This window comes from Ascaphus truei, chromosome 1 (genome assembly GCF_040206685.1).
Source record: "Ascaphus truei isolate aAscTru1 chromosome 1, aAscTru1.hap1, whole genome shotgun sequence".
NCBI classification, from domain to species: Eukaryota; Metazoa; Chordata; class Amphibia; order Anura; family Ascaphidae; genus Ascaphus; species Ascaphus truei.
Genome location: NC_134483.1, coordinates 501603112 through 501629377, shown reverse-complemented (window position 1 = coordinate 501629377; position 26266 = coordinate 501603112). Strand labels below are relative to the sequence as shown.

At 43.6% G+C, this 26266-nt stretch overlaps 1 protein-coding gene across 3 annotated transcripts; it reads right to left on the bottom strand.

Moving 5' to 3' along the window:
- Nucleotides 1-1364: 1364 nt before the first annotated feature.
- Nucleotides 1365-26254, bottom strand: ZBTB49 (zinc finger and BTB domain containing 49). Of its 3 annotated transcripts, XM_075569434.1 has the most exons (9): nt 26103-26252; nt 25716-25811; nt 19402-19575; nt 11025-12097; nt 10502-10548; nt 7793-7866; nt 7099-7181; nt 6666-6827; nt 1365-2196 (listed from the first exon to the last, which is right to left on the bottom strand). In XM_075569434.1, exons 3-9 carry the CDS (start codon nt 19551-19553, stop codon nt 1538-1540), a joined length of 2250 nt encoding a protein of 749 aa, XP_075425549.1. In that variant the 5' UTR covers nt 19554-19575; nt 25716-25811; nt 26103-26252; the 3' UTR covers nt 1365-1537. The 3 variants fall into 3 exon arrangements, with proteins under 3 accessions (XP_075425549.1, XP_075425540.1, XP_075425557.1); XM_075569425.1 differs by lacking the exon at nt 25716-25811 and having other exon boundaries at nt 26103-26254; XM_075569442.1 differs by lacking the exons at nt 19402-19575; nt 25716-25811; nt 26103-26252 and adding an exon at nt 13607-15472.
- Between the last annotated feature and the right edge of the window lie 12 nt (nt 26255-26266).

The following is a 26266-nucleotide window of genomic DNA, read 5'->3' as shown; positions in this document are numbered from 1 at the left end:
AGTATTTATACTATAGAGGTTGGTAATATGCATCTCGAAAGATCGTCTTATAATATCAATTGTTAGCCAAATTAAAAAGGTGTCATCTAATAATGTACCTCATTTACTCTGCACGGTCGCAATTGGACTAACATAGCTATTTCTACTAAATTCCTAATGCATTTCAGAATTCATTTTTTTTTTGGCTTGTATTTCTCAAAATAAGAAAGTCATTTTATAAGTGGATGAAATATACCTGTTTTCCAGAGACACAAAATAGTGCTATTATCGTTATTGTAAGAAATGTATTATTAAAAAAAGCATTTCATAATGGTCACTTAATGTGGCCTTACAATAACAGCACCTTTAAGGAACTATTTAACCTACCTCAAAAAAACAAACAAACAAAAAACACCTGCACAAACTTTGTACCCACGTACAGTATGCAGCTTAAAACTCATTCACGGTGGACTTCCATATACTCTTAATGTATGTATCTCACCCAACTTAACACACCTAGACGTAAACTCTTCAAAGCAGGGATTCCTGTGTAGTCTTTGTTTGGTGTTCTTATACCACTATTGTAGAACCATTACAGATGTAACAAACCTTAAGGTATGCGTGAGCGTGGCCCGGGCAGGGGGGGAAGGGGTTGCAATCTGGAAGCATGGACCCCCCTGCAGCACCATCGTAGAAGACTCCGTCCCAAGCACCATGGGCCTTTGCTTTTTCGGTCGTGACGCTGCCAGTCCTGCTACATCTGTATACCTGGTGCTTTTAATTCATGTCATTATTTCTGATTTCCCGGGGTACCTTTTGAGAACTACAAACATAGTTGTAGCTGCTCCTTAAAGTAAGAAAATCCTGTTTCATTTGAAATGTTTTCTTTAATTACCTGTTTGATAGAAACCACAAAAATTTCATTTTTATTTATTAATTTACTTTGATTGCACTAATTAACTTAGTAGATTTATCTCAGTGGATTCTTGCTTAGCATGTAGTCTCTAGTTGTTAAGGCAACCATTAACCATATTTGGCATTATTTTTTCCCCTCCCTTGAGCTTTGTGTGTACACTGATAACTAAATGTGAAAAAAAGAACTGTATACTATAAACACACAACACATGACAGCTCGATGCTACCAATCTAATTATTTTCTTTATCAACTGGTTTGAAATTAATTTGTACAAAAATATCATCTATTTGTTGCATCCAATCATCTATTTCCTATTTAAGAGAAAATACATTTTACGGGGCATCACTGAGCCTGAAAAACCTGACTGATGGTACATTCTCAGGGTCAGACTGGTCAAGGTAGAGGGTACATAGGGAAAGGAAACAGTTATCCATTAAGGTAAAAATAAAAGTCCAAAGCTTTAGGTGTATTCATTTACAAAAATAAACTTTATAGTCACTGGTTTTAGAAATGTGCATGTTCTAAGACAACAGAATTCCAGATAAAGTAAATATGTACGCTAACCAAAATAATTGAGTCTTTAGGCCTATTTTTCAGAAATTAAGAAAAAAAAAAAAATATATATATATATATATATATATATCACTGGTCCATCTCCGTTTCATTCTGCAGTGTCTTCATAGCCAACCCCCACAGCGTCATGCTAGAGACGAAAGGCCCATCAGAATTCCGGTAGATTGTAGACGATGCACGGTTAATTAATGGTTCATTGCAGTTATTCTCTAAAGTTACCAAAGAGGATCGAATCATAGACATATCTGACTGTAAAGTTTCTTCTGTGACTGCAACTTCTACTTCTGTAAATGTGTAGCTTTGAGACGTATCTGGCATATGAGGCTTCGAGACCTTCATACGATCTAGAATCAGTTTTTCTTGTCCCACTACTTCTTGTTGGTGAATTATTGTCTGCAGCTTGCAATAGGAATTTGCTGTGCTCCCTTCAAATTCAGTCCTTGAATTTCCAACTGAATGACCAGATTCTGGAAGCAATGCTACAGTGACATCCCGAGGAAATGAATCTGAATTCTGAGATTTTTCAAAGTCTGAGGATTCAACTGCACTGGAAAACTCCTCTGGTGTATATTGTCCGTCTTCTCCAGCCTTGCAGTTCATATTCTTATGACGTCTAAGAACAGCAGAACGAGAAAAGCTTTTATTGCATGTCTCGCAAGTGTAAGGCTTTTCTCCTGTATGTGTCCTCACGTGTCTGCGTAAATCTCCAGATCCTCCAAACCTTTTTCCTACCAAATAATACATTTTGAAATAGTTGATGAAAAGTCAAATCTTACAGTTCTTTACCTTACAAAATACTTCAATTAAACCAATTCTAAAAGTTACAAGTGGCCACTCATTCTTAAGGGGGTTAAGAAAATATAAACTAGTTAAAAACTCAGAAAGTACAGTTAACTCAGATAGGGTTAGGATACTGCATTAACAAAAATAATATATGACACTACACTTTGATATGTTTTCTACCACACTGATGCACTTGGACACAAAGTTTGTTAGCAAGTTAAAATATATGGAAGGTTAAAAAAATATATATATATCTTTTTTTTTCCACTTAAAAAAATAATATGATTCTTGCTCCTACTATAACCCCTACACTCACACACATTTTTAACTCCTCCCTCTACTCTGGTACCTTTCCCTCCTCCTTCAAACATGCAACAGTCATACCATTACTCAAAAACAGCACGCTTAACCCTACCTTTCTTTCTAACTATTGGCATGTCTCCCTCCTGTTTTTTGCCTCTAAACTCCTTGAACGTCTTGTATTCTCTCACTTGCTCCATTTTCTCAACATCTATTCTCTCCTAGACCCTCTACAATCTGTCTTCCGCACTGCTCACTCCACTGAAACAGCCCTCACTAAAATAACTAATATTCTCCATGCTGCCAAAGACAGAGGTCATTACACTCTGCTCATATTACTCGACTTCTCTGCAGCATTTGTGCTGTGGACCACCCTCTTCTCCTTCACATTCTCCATACTCTCGGTATTCGTAACAAAGCTCTATCCTGGATCTCTTCTTACCTCTCCCATCGTACTTTCAGTGTCTCTTCTGCTAACACCTCCTCCTAAATCGATCTCTCTGTGGGGGTACCCCAGGGCTCTGTCCTGGGACCTCTCCGCTTTACTCTGTACACACTCTCTCTAGGTGACCTAATCAAATCTCTTGGGTTCAAATATCACCTTTATGCTGATGACACACAAATTTACTTTTAAACCCCTGACCTTACACCTGCTGTACAGACCAAAGTTTCTGAATGTCTCTCTGCGATATCATCCTGGATGGCCCTCTGCCGACTGAAACTTAAAGTGTCAAAAACAGAGCTTCTCATATTTCATCCCAAACCTGGCCCCACTAACTCCTTCCACATTACGGTTGGAAGTTCTGTCATACACCAAGTAGCACAAGCACGCTGCCTAGGGGTCCCACTAGACTCCTCCCTCACATTGAAACCTAAAAAATCTAAAACCTGTCGCTTTTTCTTCCGCAATATTACAAAGATACGCCATTTCCTCTGTTGCTTGACTGCTAAAACTCTGACTCAGGCCCTGATTCTCTCCAGTCTCTATTACTGTAACCTCCTGCTGTCCGGCCTTCTTGCCTCTCACCGGTCTCGTATATTATAAGGGTCTGCTGTGCGCCAATATAAGGGACCTTTTGTACCTGTCTCAGGTACACTCCCCCATCTCCATCACAACACTCCCTTGGCAGCACGCTACTCCATCTAGGGGTTTGAGCGAGGTCTCTTTCCATAGTACTCTCACCGGTCTCCCCTACACTCTATCCTAAACGCTTCTGCCAGAATCACTCTACTCTTTCCTAAATCTGTCTCAGCATCTCCCCTGCTGCAATCACTCTCCTGGCTTCCTATCAAATCCTGCATCTCGCACTCAATTCTCCTCCTCACTTTTAAAGCTTTACACTCTTCAGCCCCTCCTTACATCTCAGCCCTAATTTCTCGCAATACACCATCCCGACTCTTGCGTTCTGCTCAAGGATGTCTTCTCTCTTCCCCCTTTGTATCTAAAGCCCTCTCCTGCCTTAAACCTTTCTGACTACCCCACACCTCTGCAATGCCCTTCCCCTCAATACCCGACTAGCACCCTATCAACCTTTAAGACCCATCTTAAAACACACCTACTTAACAAAGCATATGAGTAACTCTGTGGCTAATATTATACACCTGATAAAGCTTGGCCCCCTGCAGACGCACTTACCAGAACGCCCTTCTACTGTCTCTGTATGTTCTCCCTACCTACCACTTAGATTGTAAGCTCTTCGGAGCAGAGACTCCTTTTTCTAAATGTTACTTTTATGTCTGAAGCAATTCTCCCCTTTATGTGTTATTTATATTATTTGTTATATATAGGATTGTCATGTGTATTACTACTGTGAAGTGCTATGTACATTAATGGCGCTATATAAATAAAGACATACATACCAGAAACACGGTACATGCCAAACATAGGACATATGTTTTTTTTAATGTAGTGATTTTGTTTTTGGCTTATCAATTCTGTGATATGCAAATTTGGTATGCAAATGAGGTAATCTAACCAAACTAAAATTTTAGGAAAGTGAAGGGGAGAATAAATGTCCCTCTCAACTTGAATATCACAGACACTAGTTAAACTTTTCAAAGCATGATGAAACATTGGTAATTTGTCTTTCCACTTGCTGGCTGGGAGGATCCTGGCGCCGCACGCCCCCAGGCGCACTCCCGCACACCTCCTCTGCTTGGTCCTGTGCCTGCTGCTGAAACCCCGGCCTCAGGCACTCCTCTCGCGCACGCGCGGCCCTTCTTACCAAGCGGCGTTCTCACGCAGGCGCACACCTCCCTTCGCGGTAGTCCCCCGCCTCCGGATCGCGTTGTGCGTCATCTGCGCGCAGCGCGCGCGTCACCCGAGCTCCGTGGCAACAGAGCTCATGAGCTCCAGCACTTTCACCTGGCTCCTGCACCTTGCCAACCACAGTCTCTATGGAGATACTCCCCTGTTCCGCCCCCCCATGGGATTGGACTGCTCTACCTATATAGGCTCAGCTGTGCCATTGGCACTTTGGCGGAGCTTAGATTCCTGGTCCCTGTGCTCACCTCTCTCCTGTCTTCTAGTTATCTTGCCTTACCTCGTTTTTATCTCCTGTGCACCGACCCGGCTTGCCTTTGGATTACCGCTTCTCTTGAATACTGACCTCGGCTATCCACGACCCTCCGCTACTCTCCAACCCTGAACTCGGCTCTCGGACCTCGACCACTCTACCTTCTCTAGCGTAGACCTCGGCTACTAGTACCCTCTACGTTCCGGATTCCTCCTACCCTATCCTTGGCAAGTATTACGACGAGTCTACCCTCTCCACTCCAGACCCGGCTATATTGACTATCCACACTCCAGACCGGACCCCGCGCCTGTCGGTGGCGTTATATCTATTCCCACCTCAGTACCGAGGGTCTCGTCTTGTTTGTGGTGAGCACAGCGTTACACTGGCAGTCTCAAACGTCGTGATTCATCTCAAAATAGATATAGCAAAAGAAATTAGCACAACCACCGCACTAGGGATATGCAACAATTTAGTAAAGTTTCACCTTTTAGATGAGCAGAAACACATTACATTTCAGGGGGAATCACCAACCTTCGTCAGGTGGATACAGGTACACAATCTTCTTGGCGATTGTGCATCGGAATTACCTGACGAAGAGGGGGGGTGATTCCCCCCAAAATGCGGTGTATTTCTGCTTACCTAAAAATTTAAATAAAAGTTGTTCTATGTTGCGTATCCGTAGTGCAGCGGTCGTGCCAATTGCTTTTGCTATATGTAACTTTTCTTTCCGACTGTTGTATTTGTGCTATGAGAAAAATATGCGTGTCTGAATTGAGTACAGTGGCTCATGGATTCTTTTTAGTACTTTACAATTTTTTAGGAATTGTCCCTAGCACCTCATTTATACTATTATAGTCCCCTTGAAGATTTGTATTTACTAGTATACATGTAATGTTGGTAAATATGACACCATTTGATTCTCCTGACGAGTTGGGTAGGTTAACTATTGCCAGTGTTTTACAAGGAGTGAGGAAGATTTATTTAACACACACACACACACACACACACACACACACACACACACACACACACACACACACACACACACACACACACACACACACACACACACACACACACACACACACACGAAAAACAGCCCTTTTCCCAGCAATAAAAACAGTTTATAACGTTTTAACTGCTAATCACGTGCTTTATAGAAGGCCCCTTGAATGTGCGGAAGTTTGTAACAACTTAAATCAAAATACTCCTGGCTCATCTGCATATTAAGAACAGTCTTATTAAATGTATCTTTATCATATTACGTATTTTTTCCAAATCCAAGGTTCCACTTCAGCACTTGCAAGGACAAGGCCGGTGCTTTTACTATGAGACCGGACTTCGAGGCACGTACTCAATATGGTGGAGAAGAGTTCAATTCCATTCAAATGAATGGGACCAACGTCCTCCAGCGTGGGGGAAGCGGATTCATGACCTATTAAATAAGGGCCTAGAGAGAAACTGCTACAACCAGCAAACATATTTTTACACATAGGATAATTGAACTGTTAGAAACGTGCACCTTAGGTGGCCATTCAATCTCAATATTTTATATATGAAATCATGTATTTTTATGCGTCCACGATGTTAGTACTTACCACATGTCAAACAACTGTAAGGTCTCTCGCCCGTATGTCTAATTCTGTGCTTTATTAACTTCCGATGCATGTTGAATGATTTACCACACTCATCACAGGTGTATATTTTATCTGCCGTATGGGTCTTTTCATGTTCCTTCAGGTTGCTGACATTACTAAAACCTAGTAGTTCAGAAACAAAAATAAACTTGCTTAATGAAATGCGAGATTCGTGGATGTACGCAAGTGTTTTATCATTTGCTGTATTCTTGAGCAAAGAGGATTATGCACCTGTGTGGTCACACCCTCACTGTACACTTTGATTACAAGTATACTCTGAAAGCTTGTTATCACAGGCTGTTAGAGCCGGAACACGAAGTCAAACAAACTTGGTGAAAACATCCTTCAGCAGAGTATGCATTCTTTTTTTTACTATGAATCCCAATGTACTTACCTCGACCACAGATATCACATAAATGAGGTTTTTCTCCAGTGTGAATCACAATATGGCGTTGCACATCACCCGAGACTGCGAACCTGAAACACAGCTTAGGATTTATTTCTTGACACAACTCTAAGTTTGCAAAGCATTAAAGACCACATTGTGCTTTTAAGGACCAGTATATTTTCAATACATTTGCAGAATGAATAATTAAAGTGAGCAGGTGTGGGATGGCATTGCAGAACAGGTTGCAATAAAAGTATGCATATTACAAATGCCCTGCTTTTGGGACAAAATGTGACCCTCCATCAAAATGAAGCAGACTGCATTATACTCAACATTCATATAAATCTTAAAGCATGAAACTTAACTATGAAAAAAAAACAACTTCAAGTTGCTGCATTCTGCACACGGTCAGTGTTACAGCGACTAATCTTAGGGTTACCTCTGTGTGTCAGAGTTGCCTCTCCCAGTTGTGTATAATATTTGTGTTGGTGATTTAGAGGGCATTAGATTAGAAACAGGGGAAGAAGGTGACCAGTTAAACATCTTGGAAAGTAGCAACAATGGATTTTGCGTCTCATCTCATTTGGGGGAAAAAAAAAAAAGTTGGGAATATGTAGTTATACTTTGCAGTTCATACATTACAGTGCAGCAAGTTATGCAGAAGGGAGGGGGAGGAAGAATACTGTGGTCCATACAGTACCTTTTCCCACAAATTTCACATATATAAGGTTTTTCCCCAGAGTGCCGTCTTAAATGAGTTTGAAGATTGCCAGCCTGAAAAGTGAGAGACCAATAAGACACACATGTAGAAATTATTAGAAAAAGAGCGCCGCCTGCTGGGTTAAAATTGTATAGACCTTGTTCATTCATATACAACGCCTACGTAGAGCTTTTCTCTATATACGCCAAAAGGACCAATTTTGGACAGAAACAGCCCAAACGGCTGCTTCGGCATATATAGAATTACCCCCATAGTGTTAGTGCACAGGAGGAGAATGGCCGTATTTTATCCAGGCTTGGACAACCAGCCAAAATACGAACTTCACTTATAACATGAAATGTGGAAACTAGAACAGCAAACGTTGCTAAAACTTTTGGCCGCAGTTTAATTGGAATACCGAGGGTTAGCCTCAGTGTTATTGTGTGAGAGGGAATTAGGCATGTGATAGGAAAGTTATATGAGAATTGCCCAACGAATATACAGTTATGAATACCATCTTCTACTAGGAACTAGAATTCCACTAAAATAAACACATATTTAAGATATGCTTTTATACTTTTTTTTCCACTTTATAATTAATGCGATTCAACCTATTTAAACAATAAGACTATATTGCATGAGAAGTCCCTGCCCCTAAGAGATTACAAATGAAATTATATTGTGGCAAAAGACAGATGTAATATAATTATATATAGCTGGATATATTAAAGTGTACATACAGTATGCTTGTGGAAACAGAGTCACACAGTATTGTACAGAAAATATTGTGCATTAGAGGCTCAAGAATTAGAGGCTACAAAGGGTGAAAAACAGCCGTTTTTTGAAAATATTAAACGAGGAACCAAAAAGGTAGAGGACAGTAACTGCGAAATGACAGCGATGAGGATGTATGACATAACGAAGGACATAAAAGAGCAGTCACAATTTAGGTTTGCAATTTTTTGTGTTAACTGTAGCATGCGGTTTTTTTCTTAAACAGCGATACATCTCTTTTTACTACAGTATACAGTAGATACCAGCACTCTTATTGTGAATAAGGGGTGGATGGTGCACTAAGGGAATAAATATATGGTACAGAAAAATACAGGACACCGCCAGGTCCAGAAGGAGATGACGAGTCAAAAAGTCCCCAGATTACACGCACTCAAATCAATAAGGTCAATAGGATAGTGTACTGAAAGTATAGTCGAAAATAACCAATATAAGATGGGTAAATAGATGCTAGAAATGTCACCCCAAGAAACAGACGGAGAGTATTCTGTAAATGTTAAAAATAATGTAATCTGGGGACTTTTTGATTCACCATCTCCTTCTGGACCTGGTGTTCTGTATTTTTCTAAAACAGGACTGCATTCCTTTTCTCTTAAGTGATGGCTTTCTTGCATTTTGCACCTTTCACCCTTTGGGTGTCCCAAGACGTAGCCGCTACGTCATGGGCACTCCAGGGGGGGCCCATGACGTACTGGGTACGTCATGCCCTTAGTGTGTTTGTTTTTAGGGGAGGACCCGTTCCGTAATGCAGGGAAATGGTTTGGGTTAATGGCCCTTGCGGTCACGTGATCGCCGTTTGCCAGAGGGGCTGTGGCACTCTGGGGCCACATCCCCTTTGGTGCCAAAAGGGCTAATAGGTAGAGAACACCAGGATTTAAGCAGGACACATTAGGAGGAGAAACGTTTAGCATAGATTGCGGAGAGCACAACTTATAAGCAGCATGTTTCACTAATGAAAAGTAAATGATCAGCAAAATGGTTGAGCCAGTTAGATGCAGCAAGGGAGAGAATCGGGCTTAACACCTTTTTTTATGAATGTATTTTGTGGAGAAAGAAGCACCAGGTCAAGTCCAAGAGTGTATATGTGGGGAGAAGACAAATGTGACACCAAAGCAATGTACTGTAGTGCCGACGATTATTCTAAAACAAACCTGGGGCAATCTCCAAAAAGACCCAGGTACATGATGGGTACATGCTGCAACATTTCACACATTTCTGCAGACAGACTAATGGCCCATCGGATTAACAGCGGGGGTCCCTGGCAGTCCCATTCAAACTGACCCCTGCTGTGTTAATCCGATGGGCCATTAGCCTCTGCAGAAATGTCACTGAAATGTACCCAGCATGTACCTGGCTAGTTTAAGGCAAGTTTAAGGCAAGTTTTAGAATACTCGTTGGCTCGTCTGTACTTGTGAGATGGAATGGGTGTTTGTGCCATCCACTGGTGCATCACGGGCATGTAAATAGGACCTGGCTTATGGGGAAAGATCAGGAGCTTCCTTTCAGACAGAGGCAATGAAGCAGTGCCCACAAGAAGAAACATGAGACTTCATCAATGGGAACTGGTCTGGTATACAAGTACTGTAGTAAATATTAAAATGTTTACAGTGCTGTACTATAAAACTCAAAAGCAAAACTGGTTTCACCACAATATAAAAAAAAAATTGCCTTTAGCATTTATAGAAAAAACAAAAACAAAACAAAATTAGATCACTAATAAGCATTTCTGTTTTATTCAGGAAATATATTTCAGAAACCCTCATTTGAGATTTCAAATAAAGACAAAAAAGGTATGTATTTATGTCTACCTAGTCACATCTGTTCAGTAGAACAATGCATCCTTAGATAGGTCATCTTAAAATATGACACCACAAAACAATTTAATCTCTTTATACGTAGTTAAGAGAATGGTCCCACCTGTGAGAAGTGTTTCCCACAAACGCTACATTCAAAAGGTTTCTCACCTAGACGAGGAAACAGAAAATAAAAAGTGAAGAAGATACAGATTCTTAGACAATGGACAATATACAGGCTTTTGGTAGAAAAACGGAGGTGGCCTACAAAGTTATTAAAAAAGGTGCCGCATAAATCCCACTGAAATGGAAATGTAAGGGAAACTAACCTAATTTGGCAAACAACCCACAGTTAAAGATATTGAAAGATATTGTTTGTACATAAACATGGGAAAAATCACACAAAACTGTACAAAATGTCGAGTTTGTGGTGAATCTGAGTGCAGTATCGTATACAATGACACCATCAAGTTTAAGATGCAATGTAGCTTGTCTATATGTAGGGAGGCTTTAAAAATTGAGAAACTCAAATGCAACAACCTTATAATAAAGAAGTAACGCAACATCCCGGAAACTTTAACGCTATTTCACAGTTCCAATTACAGTATATGCCGTGATCTAAATATTAAACAATTACCTCACTGTACCTGTATGAGAACGTTTGTGCAGCTCTAGGTTACTCGGATGTTTGAAACCCTTCCCACACACGTTACAAGCACAGTATTTGTGGGATGAGAGATCTGGAGACTGTTCTTCTAGAGGCGATGGGCTCTCGGCTCTCTCTACTTCGACATTCTGGCCCAGATTGTCAAAGATGTCACCATCTGATTCTTTCTCCAAATAGGGTTTGTCACGGTTTTCCAGCTCTTTTTCACTGGTAAACACAGTCTCTTCAATGGTATTTTGCAAAACACTCACTGGTTCTACAGACTCTTCTGCTGCCTTTTGAGACCTGAGAAAGTTTAATTTTGTCAGATGAGCTGCTTTTTTAAGACGCATCTGTTTGGGAAACTGCAAGGGTGATCTGTCTGGATCCTGGTTTGAAACAAAAGTATGTGAGAACGCAGGCAAAGGGTTCACGGGTAGAGAATTGGACGGTACTAAGATGGATTCAGAATTATTTAAAGCCTGGGACTCAATTACATTAGGCTCTGTGCAGATGTTCGAAGTTTGGGGCTGTTCGTGTCCTCTGTCTGCATGAGAACACGCATTTTCCTTGTACAAATGTTTGCTATAAAAGTTCCGCAATTTATAAGGATGACTTGAGTGTTTCAATTGGGTTTCTTTATCATTTATATTTACTGACACAGATGAAGATTTTGGTGCCTCACTTGAAGAAATGTTCACCTTCTCAGCTTGAGATGAATAGGGACGTCTCTCTTCTGCTATACTGCCCGGGAGTAATGGAGTGCCGAGATGGTCGTTTGAAACAGGATTAGCGTATTTTGGAAAAGTGCTCTGTAGCGACAAATAACTGCTGCAGGGTACATGAGTTACCTGATCTACAGTGGTGGTCAGTTTTAAGAAGCTATAGCACATGTTGAGTACATTTTGTACTTGAAGGCATTGTGCAATGTCTAACATTGCTCGTATGTTCTCATGGTTTAAGTCAAGGTGAGATGTATACATGAAGTCCAAAATTTGACCTATGCCACCAATATTTTTAATGTCCAAATGAAAGACATCATTTTTTTGACTTGAAGAATTCTGAAATAAAGATCTGTTGAAAGAATAAAAAAACAAATACATAATACATGTCAGAGTGCATAACCATCCTAATATTGACCTATTAAATGTAAACATGCCAATTTTGAGCTTTAAGGGAGCTGTTGATCTTACTGGTCCCATATTCCTTGGAATCCAAAACATTTAGTCTTACCTTTTGACAATTTTGGAACAAAAACCTGCATGTATTGTGAAGATTCAAGCAGCCTTGCCACTTTTACCATGGAAGGGAATATTAGAGATGCAAGAAGATTAAGGGGCTGCTTCAAAAAATCCTGAGCTGATTGGCCACTTTGGGTTATATTCAATCACCTCCTAAGCCACATATCAGTAGAAAAGGCTCTCTGTTGCTTCCCCCCACCCCCCTTCTATAAATTAAAAATATATAATACCATATAATGTGAAGTCATAGAGAATCACAGTAACTACTTCATAAGATACAGTAAAGTATATTAGACATGGTCAGTTCTGTTTTATCCTCCCCCCCCCCCAACGCGTAACTACAGCTACAGTACTAGGTGTCACTTTTCTTTTCAACAAGTCAATCTGTGCTCTGTAAGCAGATACAAAAGGGCCCCTATTAAGTTGCTTGACATTTTAGTTCCATTCGAGTACCGCTGAACCCTTTTCCATCACAGGAATGATAGCTTTACAGCCTACAAAATAGGGGTCACAGATAAATAGCTACAACATCTAAGTTAAACCCTCTCTTTTTGTAATACCTGCCAGTTTGCCCGCTACCTGCAAAAAAAGAACTATGACAGTCTCTTTCAAATCTCATAGGCCTTCCTCTCTGATCTGATTTTTGTTGAAACTACTCTGCTGGTCTGATTCATTGAATTGATGCAAACTATTCCTCAGTCACCAGACTCTGCCAGCTCTTCTACCTACTCTGTATCTAACACTTCTTATTCACCATATCCTTATGGGATTGCCTCACTTATTATTATTATTATTGGCCAAGCTCCTGCTCCCCAATTACTGTTATTATCTGTAGACTTTGTCTCAATTTTATTCCAACGCTTTATTTATCTCATTCCTCCTTCACGTTAATGCTCAATACACATACCTTACTCACTACACATACCTTACTCACTACACAACTAGAGATGGGCAAAACATTTTTTAATCTGGAGCAGTTTCTAAAAAATTTTTTTTTTTGCGAATTTGCAAACTTTCTCCAAGTCACTATGGAGTCACGACGGATCCCAATGTTTTCTCGCTTCCAGAAATGATTTGCCATCTTAAATGTCCATTGGGTGATAATACATTTCCCCTGATAATATTAAGAAACTTACCACAATGATATTTAATAGCAATAAATATCAGTTAAAAAAAAATGCTATTTTGCATATTTGCTACCGTTTAATGTTTTTCATTGTTAAATATATCTAATTTCAAATGATATTTCAGTCTAAATAAATAGGATAAGTGTGGAAGGGCCCCCCGTGTTTGAGAAAGATATCAAACATTTGACGCTGCCTTATGCGGACTTGTTACTCACCGAGCTGCCAGACACACACTCCTTCCTCACTCCCTAACTTTCTTCAGGCTAGGCTGCAGCAAGAGACAGATGTGCGAATAATAAAAAAGGTACATGAGAGTGTGTCTCACTGCACAGTGAGACGGGGGCTCCACATACAACAGCCTTAATTAAACCTGTGACCTCAGGGGATAGCAATTCCGCACTAATAATGTTACAGATTGACAGTCACATTTAATACAATACCTATATACTGCCCAACATTACTTTTACCAACATGCAACGGTCTGGCACTCATCCAGGGGCTGCAAACAATTCAATCACATTTCTGTTCTAGGTCTCCCTTTTTCTGTCCCAGTTGGAATGCCTTTTCCCTCTACCACAAACCCCATCTGTTCAAAACTTCTACTTTCACTCCCTTCATTTCTTGACTATTATTAAAAAATTGTCTCTGCTTCAGATTCAGAAGTGGAGGCTGCCATTTCTTTTGGTGCCTATCCTTTCACATACCTCACAATATGTGGGCGATGAAGAGAGGTGTAGCATTCTTGCTATCCCTTTACTGTAACTATCAGGTTCTCCCTAAATAGCTTTTACATCCCACAGAACTACACACCTGTGGGACTTGGCCTTTCCCCTCGAGAGAAGGAAGGAACAAACTCTTGACTCCTATAAAAGGAGGCTCACTTCCTCTTTTAGTCGATATTTGTTCCTCTCCCCTTTTGAGCCGACTTATTTTCAAGGCTTCACCTGGAGAACCTCCCTGTGCAGTACGATAGTCCTCTGTGGTCCTGGAAGAACTGCGACTTTGTTTTTTGTGTGACTTCCGATGTGTCTGTGTTTCAAATACTTCAAGTTCTAGTGTTTCACCTTTAGCTCACCAGAGTAAGGTAAACAAGAACTTGTCCGGATGCTAGCTAGAAGACTAAGAAGGCGTGCGCTATATGTGAACAAATGTTATCGAATAAACATTGCTCTAAGAAGATGTCAGCAGAAGAATTATGACCTCAATTTAAAAAAAAATTATGAATGGTACAAATCTATGACAAGTACTTTTAAAACATATGAGGTTTGTCAGAACACCATCAAGAATTATTTTCATCAGAGGAATATTTAGGAACAGAAACCTCATCGATATCAGAAGAGGAAGGGCCAGAGAAAGGAGAAATATTCATGTTTCACTCTCTCTTTCAGGTATTGATCAGATAATGAAAACCATGAGATTATCTTCAATCACGGTTACTGCAAGAATTATTGAAAAAACGGGGGGGAAAAATGTTTCAGTCATCAAACGAAAATCTAGTTATTTTTCAGGACATTATGCTATAAAGATATAAAAAATAATATCTGGTATATCATGACATATAATTAATTCCACATTTCCTATAATCAAGATGGCTATTCATTTATTGCGCGATTCCTCATCTGATATCATTACATTGGCAGCCGGATCAGCAGCAAACTCAGTCACAGCCAGGAGAGTTATAGCACTAAAATCTTGGATAGTGGATAGTTAATCAAAGAACAAGTTGTGCTTAATTTGAGCATTCTTTAAAGTTTTAAAATCGGAGCTAGAGCAATTTATTGAGAAGCTGAAGAGGGTGTTATCCAACACAGAATAGGAGTCATTTCAAGGATCAGGATCCAATCCATCGTATCCAGTGAGACAAGACAGCAGAGGGTCTTTTCAGTTAGGTCAGGTCCCCAGTGGCCGCTGCTGCACGCGCTACGGCGTGCGTACCACACAACACAACACAGCCTTCTCAGGCCAAGTCGCCGTGTGTGGGTGCGCAAAGCACTATGACCCGTCCACTGGCAGGGATGACAAGAATGTTTTCTTTCCTAGTCGTGACCCGATCACATGGTCGGTGGGCAGCCAATGAAAGGGCAGATAGTGTAGACCAATGGGAGTGCAGGTAGTGTAGACCAATGGCCCCCCCATCATGGCCGCGCCCCCACCACTCCCCCTAGACCGCACAACGCGGTTTTCACCCATGCACGCGCCACAGTGAACACTGGGGCCGTAGACTTAGAGCAAAGATCTCCTACATCAGAGATCCAAAGGGGGAGAAAGGATCTTTTACATGTGTTTTCTAAAACAGACATTTTTTGATACTACATCAAAAAGCCACATTTGTTCAGAATTGACAAAAACACAACAAATGGGTCCTTCAATTACTAAATCAATAAAATTCCATCAGACATCAAGATTTCTGCCAAGCCAATTTACTATTTAATAACAAAAAATATCGGCAATGATGAAGGCAATAAAAATATTGTTTTACCAAAATCAAGCTATTATAGAAGTTTCAGTACAGAGCAAGTTTCAAGGAACTTACTCCCACCTGTTTTTGCTCTCCAAAGTGACTGGGGCCATTCAGGGCAGTTCTAAATGTCAAAAATATAAAAACAATTTGTCAAGAAATTTCAATACAAAATGGAGAAAGTCAACATCAGTAATCAATACTGGGAGAGTTTATGATTTCAATACATCTATACTTGCACATACCAATTTGTCAAGCACAGCAAACATTTTTCACGTCAAATGCCGGTTTTACCACTTTTAATTAATTCTACTTCCTTACGGGCATACTTCAGTGCCAAGGGCATTAACCAAGGTGCTGGTAGGTAAATAGCTCATCTTCGTCAAAAAGGAATATCAGCCAGCCATCCCCTAGACAACCGATTGGTAAAAGCAAAAATCAGCATGCAAGTTAAAGTCTGATGTTTGCACGGTACTCCAGTTTCAGCAAGACCATGGTTGGATTAACAACTTGGAAAAAAGTTGTTTGGTGACTAAAATGGGAGTTCATAGCTAAGAAAATGCATTGCACTTCTGGGGCTCATGGAAGCAGCCATCGACAGAGTACCATGTGCAAAACTCCACAAGACAATTTATTGAGAAGTATTAAGAAAATGAGACAAGTCACCAGAATCCTTAGGCTGCGCTTATGCTGCCGACGACGAGACCGATGAAGTCACCCGTCGCCATCACGATAGTTGCATTTAAAGTTTATGCGACGTCGCTGGCTACAAGGCCAGTGACATCAGAAAGGGGGAAGGCAGAGGGGACGGAGAAGCTCTCTGATTGGCCACAAGGGGAGACCGTCGCTGAAAAAAAATCAAATAACTGACTACCAGATTTTTGGCAGCGCTGTCGCTTGGTCGCGCCGTCGCGTGCACTATAAGCGCAGCCTTGGATATAAAGACACAACTTTCTCAATGAACAAGGATAGCATTAACTTGGTGGCAAACCATAACCAATCAAAGCAAAGGAAGATCATTTGTTTTCCCTAACTGGGTTGCATGGACAACAGATGCGAGTCTATGAGGTTCGGATGCATACTTAGGTCAAAAATCTGCAAGACCAATGGAAAAAATAAAGATAAAAAAAAAAGAAGCAGAGTTACAGCTAAACTATTGGAATTAATGGCAATTTGTTTTGATTATTTCATGTTGTAAACCTCAGGATTCACGCAGACAACACAACTGCAGTAGAATATATCAACAAAAAAAAGGGGGTACAAGAAGTTTGGCCTTCCACAAATAAATTATGAAAAATCTGTTAGGCAGAAATTAACCTGCAACTAAATTTCAGTGGTTCATATTGCAGGTGCACTAAGTACCGGAGGGAATTATCCCAGTCAACACAAAGATGTTCCAGCAGAATGGGAAACCCAACATTCCGTGTTCGAGGAACCAGAGTCCCACCACCCCCTGGCACAGGGCGGTCACGTGACAGCTTTCAATAGCGGTCACGTGACCGCGGAGGGGGAGTGGGGTGTTCTCAGTTTCCTCACTGGGCAGATGGCGCCCTGTCTCTGTAACGCTTGCGCTCACCACGAACAAGACCGGGCCCCGGTACTGAGGTGGTAAGATATGACACCACGCACCCACGGCAGCGGGAGCAGGCCTGGTAGGCGGATAGTCTGGAGTGCCGGGTCAGGATTGGAGAAGGTAGTAAAGTACTTGTCGGGTCGTGGAGCAGAGCCAGGAGAATGGTCAGTTTCCAAGAGCCGAGTTCAGGGGTTGGAGCCAGGAGAATGGTCAGTGTCCGAGAGCCGAGGCCAAGGGTTGGAGAGTAGCGAGTGGATCAAAGTCAAGCCAGGTCGGTACACAGGAGAGAAGACAACGAGAGGTTAACGCACAAAGCACAACTGTGGAAACGCAAGGCTACCAAAGAGCTATGCTCAGCCAAAGAAGGAATGGCCGAGCAGGGTCATATATATATATATATATATGAACCAGAGTCCAATGAACCAGGAGGTGGGGCGGAGGAGTGGCCCCAGCGAAGGCAGGGATAGGGCAGGACAGCAGGATCCAGGTGAAACAGATGATTATAATTACAGCGCGGCTTGTGAGAGGTGCACGCGTGTGCTCCGCGTGGGAGGGGGGCACGTGGCCTGAGAGGGGTGTGGAGCCTCACTCCGCAAGAGTCCAGAAAGCCCCCTGTGTGCGCGTGCGCCGTAACGGGAGCGGGGGTCAGAGCGGCAGAGGAAGAAGGAGGATGCCGTCCTAGGCGGCGTGCCTCCGGAGCAGGAGCTGCGGGATGCCGAGCAGCGGGAGGTAAGGGGGGAGCCCTCTTTGAGAGAGGTGTTCCCCAATTCCTTACACTCTCTGTGGGAACACAGGACACGATCGAAGCGTAAAACCCCCTCTAGAGTGCCTGTCCCCATGACTTAGTGACTATATCCTGCGACACCCAAATGGTTAATAGGTTAAATGGAGCTGATAAACACATTGTTTAAAAAATGTATAGACATTTTCAAATATATATTTGAAATGTTTTACTTTTCCATAGTAAACAAAAGCTTTGAATGGAGGGGGGGGGGGGGGGAGAGTTTTACAATCTTTATCTAATGTTATTTGGTGCCAAGACAGTTTGTTAGTCCTCAAAAGTAAAAGGTGAATTGTTCTTTTTTTTACCAACTATTGCAAAGTCATCACAAAGCCAATATCAGTCAAACAGATAAACATGAGCAGCTGATATGCTTAAAATCTAGCAGTTCTGGAGAAAGGGAAACATTCATTTTTAACAGGATGCACATAAGTAAAATTGTGACTTTAAGGGTAACAAACTTTCTAAGGTAGTCAGTTACACTCAATTTTAGAAATAATACTTTTTTTTCCTGCTTTTTGGGTTTGCCCCTTTAAATCTCCCTTTGATTTTATTGTCCTAACTCATCTCTTTACAGTTCCACTTTTGTAATCACTATTCCACTATTCGTCCAAGACAGGCATATAAATGCTAGTTAAAACGTAACAACAAAATGAGGGGCCTTTAAGATGGATTCACTAGATCTGGGGTGCACAAAGTTTTCCACGAGCGGACCCCTGCCTGCTCTCCTTGGCGCCTGGTGCTTCCCCCCCCCCTACTCGGCCCCGGCGTGTGGGGTCATGTGACGTTACATTGCCACGGTAACGTGACCCTGCGGCGTCATTTGACACCGGGTTACAATGAGGACGCGGCGCTGGAAGGGAAAGTAAGTGTGTTATAGAGGCCTCGCACGCCACCCCCGGCATTTAATTTAAATGCATGGGGGGGGGGGGGAGAGCGCGGGACCTCTGTAACTGCCGCCCCCCCCCCGAAAATCTAGCCCCACCCCCCCAGTTGGCGCACCCCTGCACTAGATCATACTCATAGTTTGAAGAATTCAGCAATTGAGAATATTTCACTGCCTCAGAAAATATGCAAAAAGTAAATAAGTGTTCTGAAAAATGATTGTAAACCTCCTTGTGTGTAGTAAAAAAATAAAAACATCGATATAACAAGCTTGGACTCAACTTTCCCAGTGAACGCGCTTCCTTCTACTTACCTAAAGTATTGACTGAAAGCAGCCAAGACATTTTTATGTGCTTTAAAACAGACCCCTTTCACCACCAACATGCAGTCGCAGAGAAGCCCTTGAATGCGCTGTTCATGAAGCTGCTGGAGGAGGTGGCAGCTGTGGCTGGCTGCACGGTCCATACTGGAAACGCATTTCAATGACCTAAACAAGAATAAATCACCTTACAAATATGCAGTCTAAGGATAGAATATGCAATTAGGTTCATTCTACCTCTTCATCACTCTATTTGCCTCCCCCTCTCTTTAAAAATGCTTAATAAACAAATACATAGAATATGGTTATAACGTTACCAAAAATAATGCTGCCTGCATCTAAAAACTTTAGACGAGTATTTATATTCCAAGAGACGGCCATGTATATTATATATAATACACACACGCATACATTTTCAAATATATACAAACATACGTTTACATCTTCACACACACAAATTGAGAGAATTTGGCCCCGTAGAGACTTTCCATTCCAGGGAACTCAAAAGGTCACATTTTACATCCCTAACATCTCCAAAAGGGCGAGCATTAACAGCAACATATAGTACAGCAGCCACCGTTCTGATTACATAAATACAACATATGGTACAGGTACAGTCTCATTCACTAAACAGAGTTAAGCGCGTGATGCTGCTATTGTCTCCATGCTCTTTGGGTTAGTAACTAAAGCTGCGCTTATAGTGCCGGCAACGTCGTGTCAAAACAAATGCATTGCCGCCGTCGCGTGCGCTTATATTAAGCGCGACGCTTTGGTCGCGATCGCTGGAAGTCATCTCAATTTGATTTTTCCAGCGACTGCAGCCCGACGTCACCGTCGGCGGCGCTATAAGTGTAGCCTAAGGAGGAAGAGGTATGATAACTTTTATTGGGCCAACAAGTAGTTCATGTTACAAGCTTTCAAACCTCTCATGGTCCTTCAATGGGTATGGCAGAAATACAGCAACACTATATTATATACAGTGTTTGTAAGAGGGATATCTGGTTGCTCTTTAGGGTGGGATTCATTGTCTAAAAGTGTTACAGTTTATGCCTATCTTGCGGCCATATTTTATTTTGATTCACTGCATATTGATTTATTTGTATGCTACTTCAGTAACGCACGGCATGTGTGATCGGTACTATATTCATAAAGATACAACTTTGCATACTTATACACCGAAGGGTAGCAAATAATGTGAAAACATACTGGCGGTTTCATTACAAACTTTTCATTTGGATGCATAATGTAAACTAAAGTTGAAGGCGATCTCAGACTTAATGATTACAGGGCAAGCAGCCGACTCAAATGAAATATTGTAGCGTGCAAAAAGATGGTGCCTCATTTCTTTACGTGAACAATACAGGTCTACTGCACAATGATGAATAAGGACGTTCAATGAGATTAAAAAAAGAAAGTAGTTATTAGACATGGAAAATATCACAGGAGGTAGCTGATGACAAGGTACACAGACAATAAGCAAACGGAGGACAGCAACTAATGCTAACCCAGAAAATAACCATCCTGGAAAATAGTTTCTCATCGCAAATTAAACCTAAGTACTATTCTGGTCTATTCCTCACGTGCACTGTCCCTGTGTTACTGTACACACAAAGAACAGATTTGTAAGGTTCTGTACACAAACATCTATGAATAAAAATATTGTGGTATACTAAAATGGTATCTCGCTTGATCAATTTACTTTCCAGTCAACAAAATCTAAGCAGCACACTCAGCTGTGATACATTTTAACACTGTATAAAGCACACAGGTTTCTTACCAGTAGCGCAAAAGGGGGCGGGGGGGAGGGGGTGCAAGGGTGCACTTACACAGCCCTCCCCCAAGAATTGCAGGGCAGTTAAAGAGGCCCCGCACTCTGCCCCACAGCAATGAAACCGCTGCTCCCTCTCCCTGAAGTACATTATCAGGGCCACCCTCCTCCTGCCGCTGGACTAAGGGCGCGCGCATAACGTGCAGACATCATTACGGAGTCTCCTGGTTCCGCCTCTAGATTGCGCCCGCGTGGGGGCGTCATTGACAGGCGCGCACGTAACGTGCACTCAGCAAGTTCCTGCTCCGTGTCATCAACCCACAGCTGTTATATGGCTCTCACCTGCCTCCTGCATCTAACCACAACCCGCACTGATGGTGCGCCTCCCCTGTGCTCCACTCATTGCCTCTCCTCCCTGTTATATGCTCAGCCAGCCCACTGACTCATTGGCTGAGCATTAACCTTTGTCATTCAAAGTGTTCACGCTCTCCATGTTCCTGCTGCCTTGCCTAGTGCCCTTGTTCCTAGATCTCTGTTCCTGACTCGGATATCCCTTGGACTCCGCTCTTCTGTACTCCTGACCCCGGCTACCATCGATGATCCGCACCTCTCCAACCCAGACCTGGGCACATGTTCCACGACTATTCTCATCTCTCCAATCCTGACCTTGGCTAACAGTACCTGCAATGATCCGTACCTCACCAACCCAGACCCCGGCAAGTATCTTGACAATCTGTACCTCTCTAACACCGACACGACTACCTCGACCAATCTACACTCCAGACGTGCCCACGAAGCAGTGGGTTGGTATTTATCTAATCCCCACCTCGGCCTCGCAGTCCCGCCTTGTTTGTGGTGAGCACTCCGTGACAGGGAGAGAGCGGGGCCTCTGTAAGGCTGCGTCCATGGAAGGACAGGCAGTGCTGAGCCGTGCGGACGCTCCGCGCTGAGCCCCGGCATCCTCAATGAGGGGAGAGGGGACTCACGCGAACGTCCGCAATCGTGCTGAAGCGCTGGATTTTTCAGCCGACAGGCAAAGCTGTTTTTCAGCGCGCTGTCGGCTGAAAACATCCAATCACAGCACAGCAGCGTCAAGGCGCCGTGACGTCGCTGGGCCAATTGCCCGCTAGGCACCGACGTCACTGCCCCGCCTCCCCCCGACTCATGATCACGCACGCATGTGCACGAAATCGCTCATGCTTGAACAGGCGAGCCTCAGCGTCCGCGCGGCTCCATCCTCTATGGACGCAGCCTAAGAGAGCAGCCCTTCTCCAACGACATCATCTAACGTTGCCATGTCATGATAACGCACTATGCTGCTGGACAAGGGCCGGCATCGCACCCCCCCAATGTGAGTTTTTGGTTGCGCCCCAAGCAGCAGCACAACTGCTATAATATATCAGGAAAAAAACAGCGCTAATTACAGAATAAATTAAGCATCATAAAATAAATAAATTGGTGCATAAATTAAATATTCATAAATGTAAAAACGTTATAGTTACAAGTCTACTCGAGTAGAAAAAATTGTGTGTAGATAGTCCCACTGATAGATGATCTAATAATGCCACAAATGCAGGTATGGGAGCAGCTGTATCTGGGAGAAATCACTCCAAAAGAAGAATCTGTATATAAAAATAAATAAATAAGAAAACAGCGCACAACCCTAGTGCATTACCAAAAACAATGTAGTTTATTAAGAAAGTAGAGGGGAAGACAATGCCCACTTACAAGGAGAATAAAATTAGAATTCACATAAGTAACGCTTGCGCAAGACAGGACCCCTGTACTGAGGTGGGGAAGTAGTAAACCATGCACCCACAGCAGCGGAAGCGTGCCTGGAAGGCAGATTGTCAAACGTAGCCGGGCCTGGGTTGGAGAGAGTGGGTTAGTCGATACTTGCCGAGGTCTTGGGAGTATAGAGTTCAGAATAGTCAAAGTCCGTTAGCCGTGGTCTGGGGTTGGAGAGGTTAGAATCGTGGAAGTCCATATAGCCGTGGTCTGGGATTGGAGAGGTTAGAATCGTGGCGGTCCGTATAGCCGTGGTCTGGGTTGGAGATATCTGCAGAATCAAGGGTTAAGCCGGGGTCAGTATCCAGAGGGGATCCAAAGTCAAGCCGGGTCGGTACACGAAGAGTTAACTGCAAGAGAACACAGGACGGGGAGCAAGGCACAACGAGCGCAGGAACTCAACGCTACAACAAGTTATACTCAGCGATGTGGGAAAGGAACTGCAGGGTATTTATCAGGAACAGGAACCAGTAGCAAGGGAGGCAGAGCGGAGGTGCGGCCTCCGCAGAGGCAAGGATTGGCTGCAGGAGACAAGTGGGCAAAACAAGTACTTGCCACGCAGCTGGGGAGCGGTGCACGTCGTCACGTGTGCGCGCCACACATGAGAGAAGCGCGGCGCGTCCGAGGGGGCGGAGCTAAGCTCCGTGGCACATTAGATGAGCTGTGCGTGCGTGCTCTGTGAACAGAGCGGGGGTGCGCACACGCGCCGGTGCCAGAGCGGAGGTCTGAGATATGACAGGTAAGGAGGGAACACGTCGCAAAGGGGGTGTTCCCCGATTCCTTACAACATAAAGGTTTCTTGGTATCTGGAGGTTCCCTCAGCTTGCGGAGGGCATTCAAAACGATACCGCTATACAGATACCAAGAAACCTTTATGTGAATTCTAATTTTATTCTCTTTGTAAGTGGGCATTGTCTTCCCCTCTACTTTTATAATAAACTACATTGTTTTTGGTAATGCACTAGGGTTGTGCACTGTTTTCTTGTTTACACACACAAACACCTATGTTCCTCACATCCCCACCTTTCACATGCCTTCTTTTACAACCTCACATCTCACAATTCGCCCTTCAAGCTCTCCCTCCCATGTATTTATCTCCCCCCCCATGCTCACTCTTCCTCCCTTACACCCCCAACTCCTCCTCTCTTGCTCACACACTCCCCCTCTTACCACATCTGCTTAATTAGACTGTAAGCTCATCGGGGCAGGGACTCCTCTTCCTTAATGTTACTTTTATGTCTAAAGCACTTATTCCCATGATCTGTTATTTATATTATCTGTTATTTATTTGATAACCACATGTATTACTACTGTGATGCGCTATGTACATTAATGGCGCTATATAAATAAAGACATACAATACAATACATCTCTCTTACACGCCAACCCCCGCAGCACACGCTCTCGCCCTAAGGCTGCGGCCGGGCTGGAAGCGTGCGCGCTGGCGATTGAGCGCCGTGACTTCATGCGCTCTGCTTGGCCGGGCAATTCATGGCCAGCTAGTTTGCGGCCGTGACGTCACGGAGCTGGTTCGTCCTCATTGTGCGAACTGCTCACGTGACATATCAACGAGCAACCAAATCAAATTTGTCTGTCTCGCAAGCAGCAAGCACACGTGCGTGCAGCCGCACGTTCTACATGTGCATCCAGAGTCACCAATCTAATCGTGCCGAGCGCAAGCGGTTCGCTCCACCCTGGCCTAAGGCTGAGTTCAGGGTGGTTACTACGCAAAGTGTGCTCGCACGTTCGGGACAAAGTTGTGAAAGAGAATATCTGTTTTCAGGGTAGAAACGACCCTTGGCAGCAAAGTACAGCGTTGACGCTGCTACATTTTGTCGACACAACCGAAAGTGATTTTTCGGGCTGCAGTCGTGTCACGATAGCCACACCCCCGCCATGCCCCCGCACGCCGCAACCCAACTTCTGCAGCTAAGGCACAGATCACTGGGCTGCAGGAGTGCGCGGCAGAGAAGCGCACGGAAGCTCGCGGCCGTAGTATCCACCCTGAACTCAGCCTGAGGCAAGGTACCCGCTGCAGTGCTCGCTATGGTGTGCGCTGTAGGGACAAGAGCCGGCCTTCAATGGGGCCGGGCCCACAACCAGGCTTGGCCGCAGCGTTGCGCAACCTAATTTTTCATAAGACAGAAAAACTGTCTTCATATCTGGCGACGGAGCGCTGGCCACGCCCCCTGGCGGTTCAGCCAATGAGGGCGACCTGCCGGGTGACATCATGGCCCCACACCCTGCTACACGCCCCCCCACTCTTTCCCCCTTCAGTTCTACACAGACCGGGGAATAGAGCTGCAGGGGCGAGTGCCGCGCCGACACCGGGGACGAAGCCTAAGGCTGTGTCCATAGAGGGGGGAGCCACGCTCCTCCGCGCTGACGCCGAGGCTCGTCTGCACAATCAGGAGCGATTGCATGAACTAGCAGACGAGCCAGCGTGCACGATCGGGAGGCGGGGCACTGACGTCACTGGGCCAATAGCACGCGAAGCACCGACGTCAACATCCCGACGCTGCTTCGCTCTGATTGGAGGTATTCAGCCGAGGTTCTGCTGGCGGCTGAAAATCCCTGCGCCTCAGCACGCCTGCGAACGCTCGCGGGAGCCCCCTCTCAAGACATCCTCATTGAGGATGACTGGGCTCATCACGGAGCGTTCGCACGGCTCAGCGCTGACTGTCCTTCTATGGACTCAGCCTAACGAATGTCAGGAAGGCGGCTAGCTCAGCATAGTAACCAAAGCACGTACCTCCCTGTTAAGCCCAAGCCAATCAGAGGCCACACGCCGAGAAACCGATCAATCAGTGGCCTCAATCAGTGGCCTCGCAGAGAGGAAACATCCAATCTGAGGTGGAGCAGTTAAACAGGAGAAAATATATATTAAAAATAAATAAACCCCATGTGCACATCTCCAGGGTCTCCTTAATATCTATGCAAAGTTTTAGGATTTGGAGCCCTTACTCTGACAGACACACGCTCATAGATAGCTACCGTACACACATATATACTGTATATACATATAGAGACGTGTATATCTGTGAAACTGGAACGATTACATGATTGGGGCTGTAAATAGAAAGATAATCACTTTTTTATTTTAACACACACACAATACAAATACACAAACACACACTACCTATACACAATGTGACGCGCTCTGTCCCCTCACAGTCCTGTGCAACCTCCTCCTGTCACCGGGATACAGTGACGCAACCAATGACGCGCGTTCTGCACGACGTTGATGTCACTTCCACCGACCTCGCTCCTCCGGCAGTGAAATGGTTAAGGGGGGGCCGTTCA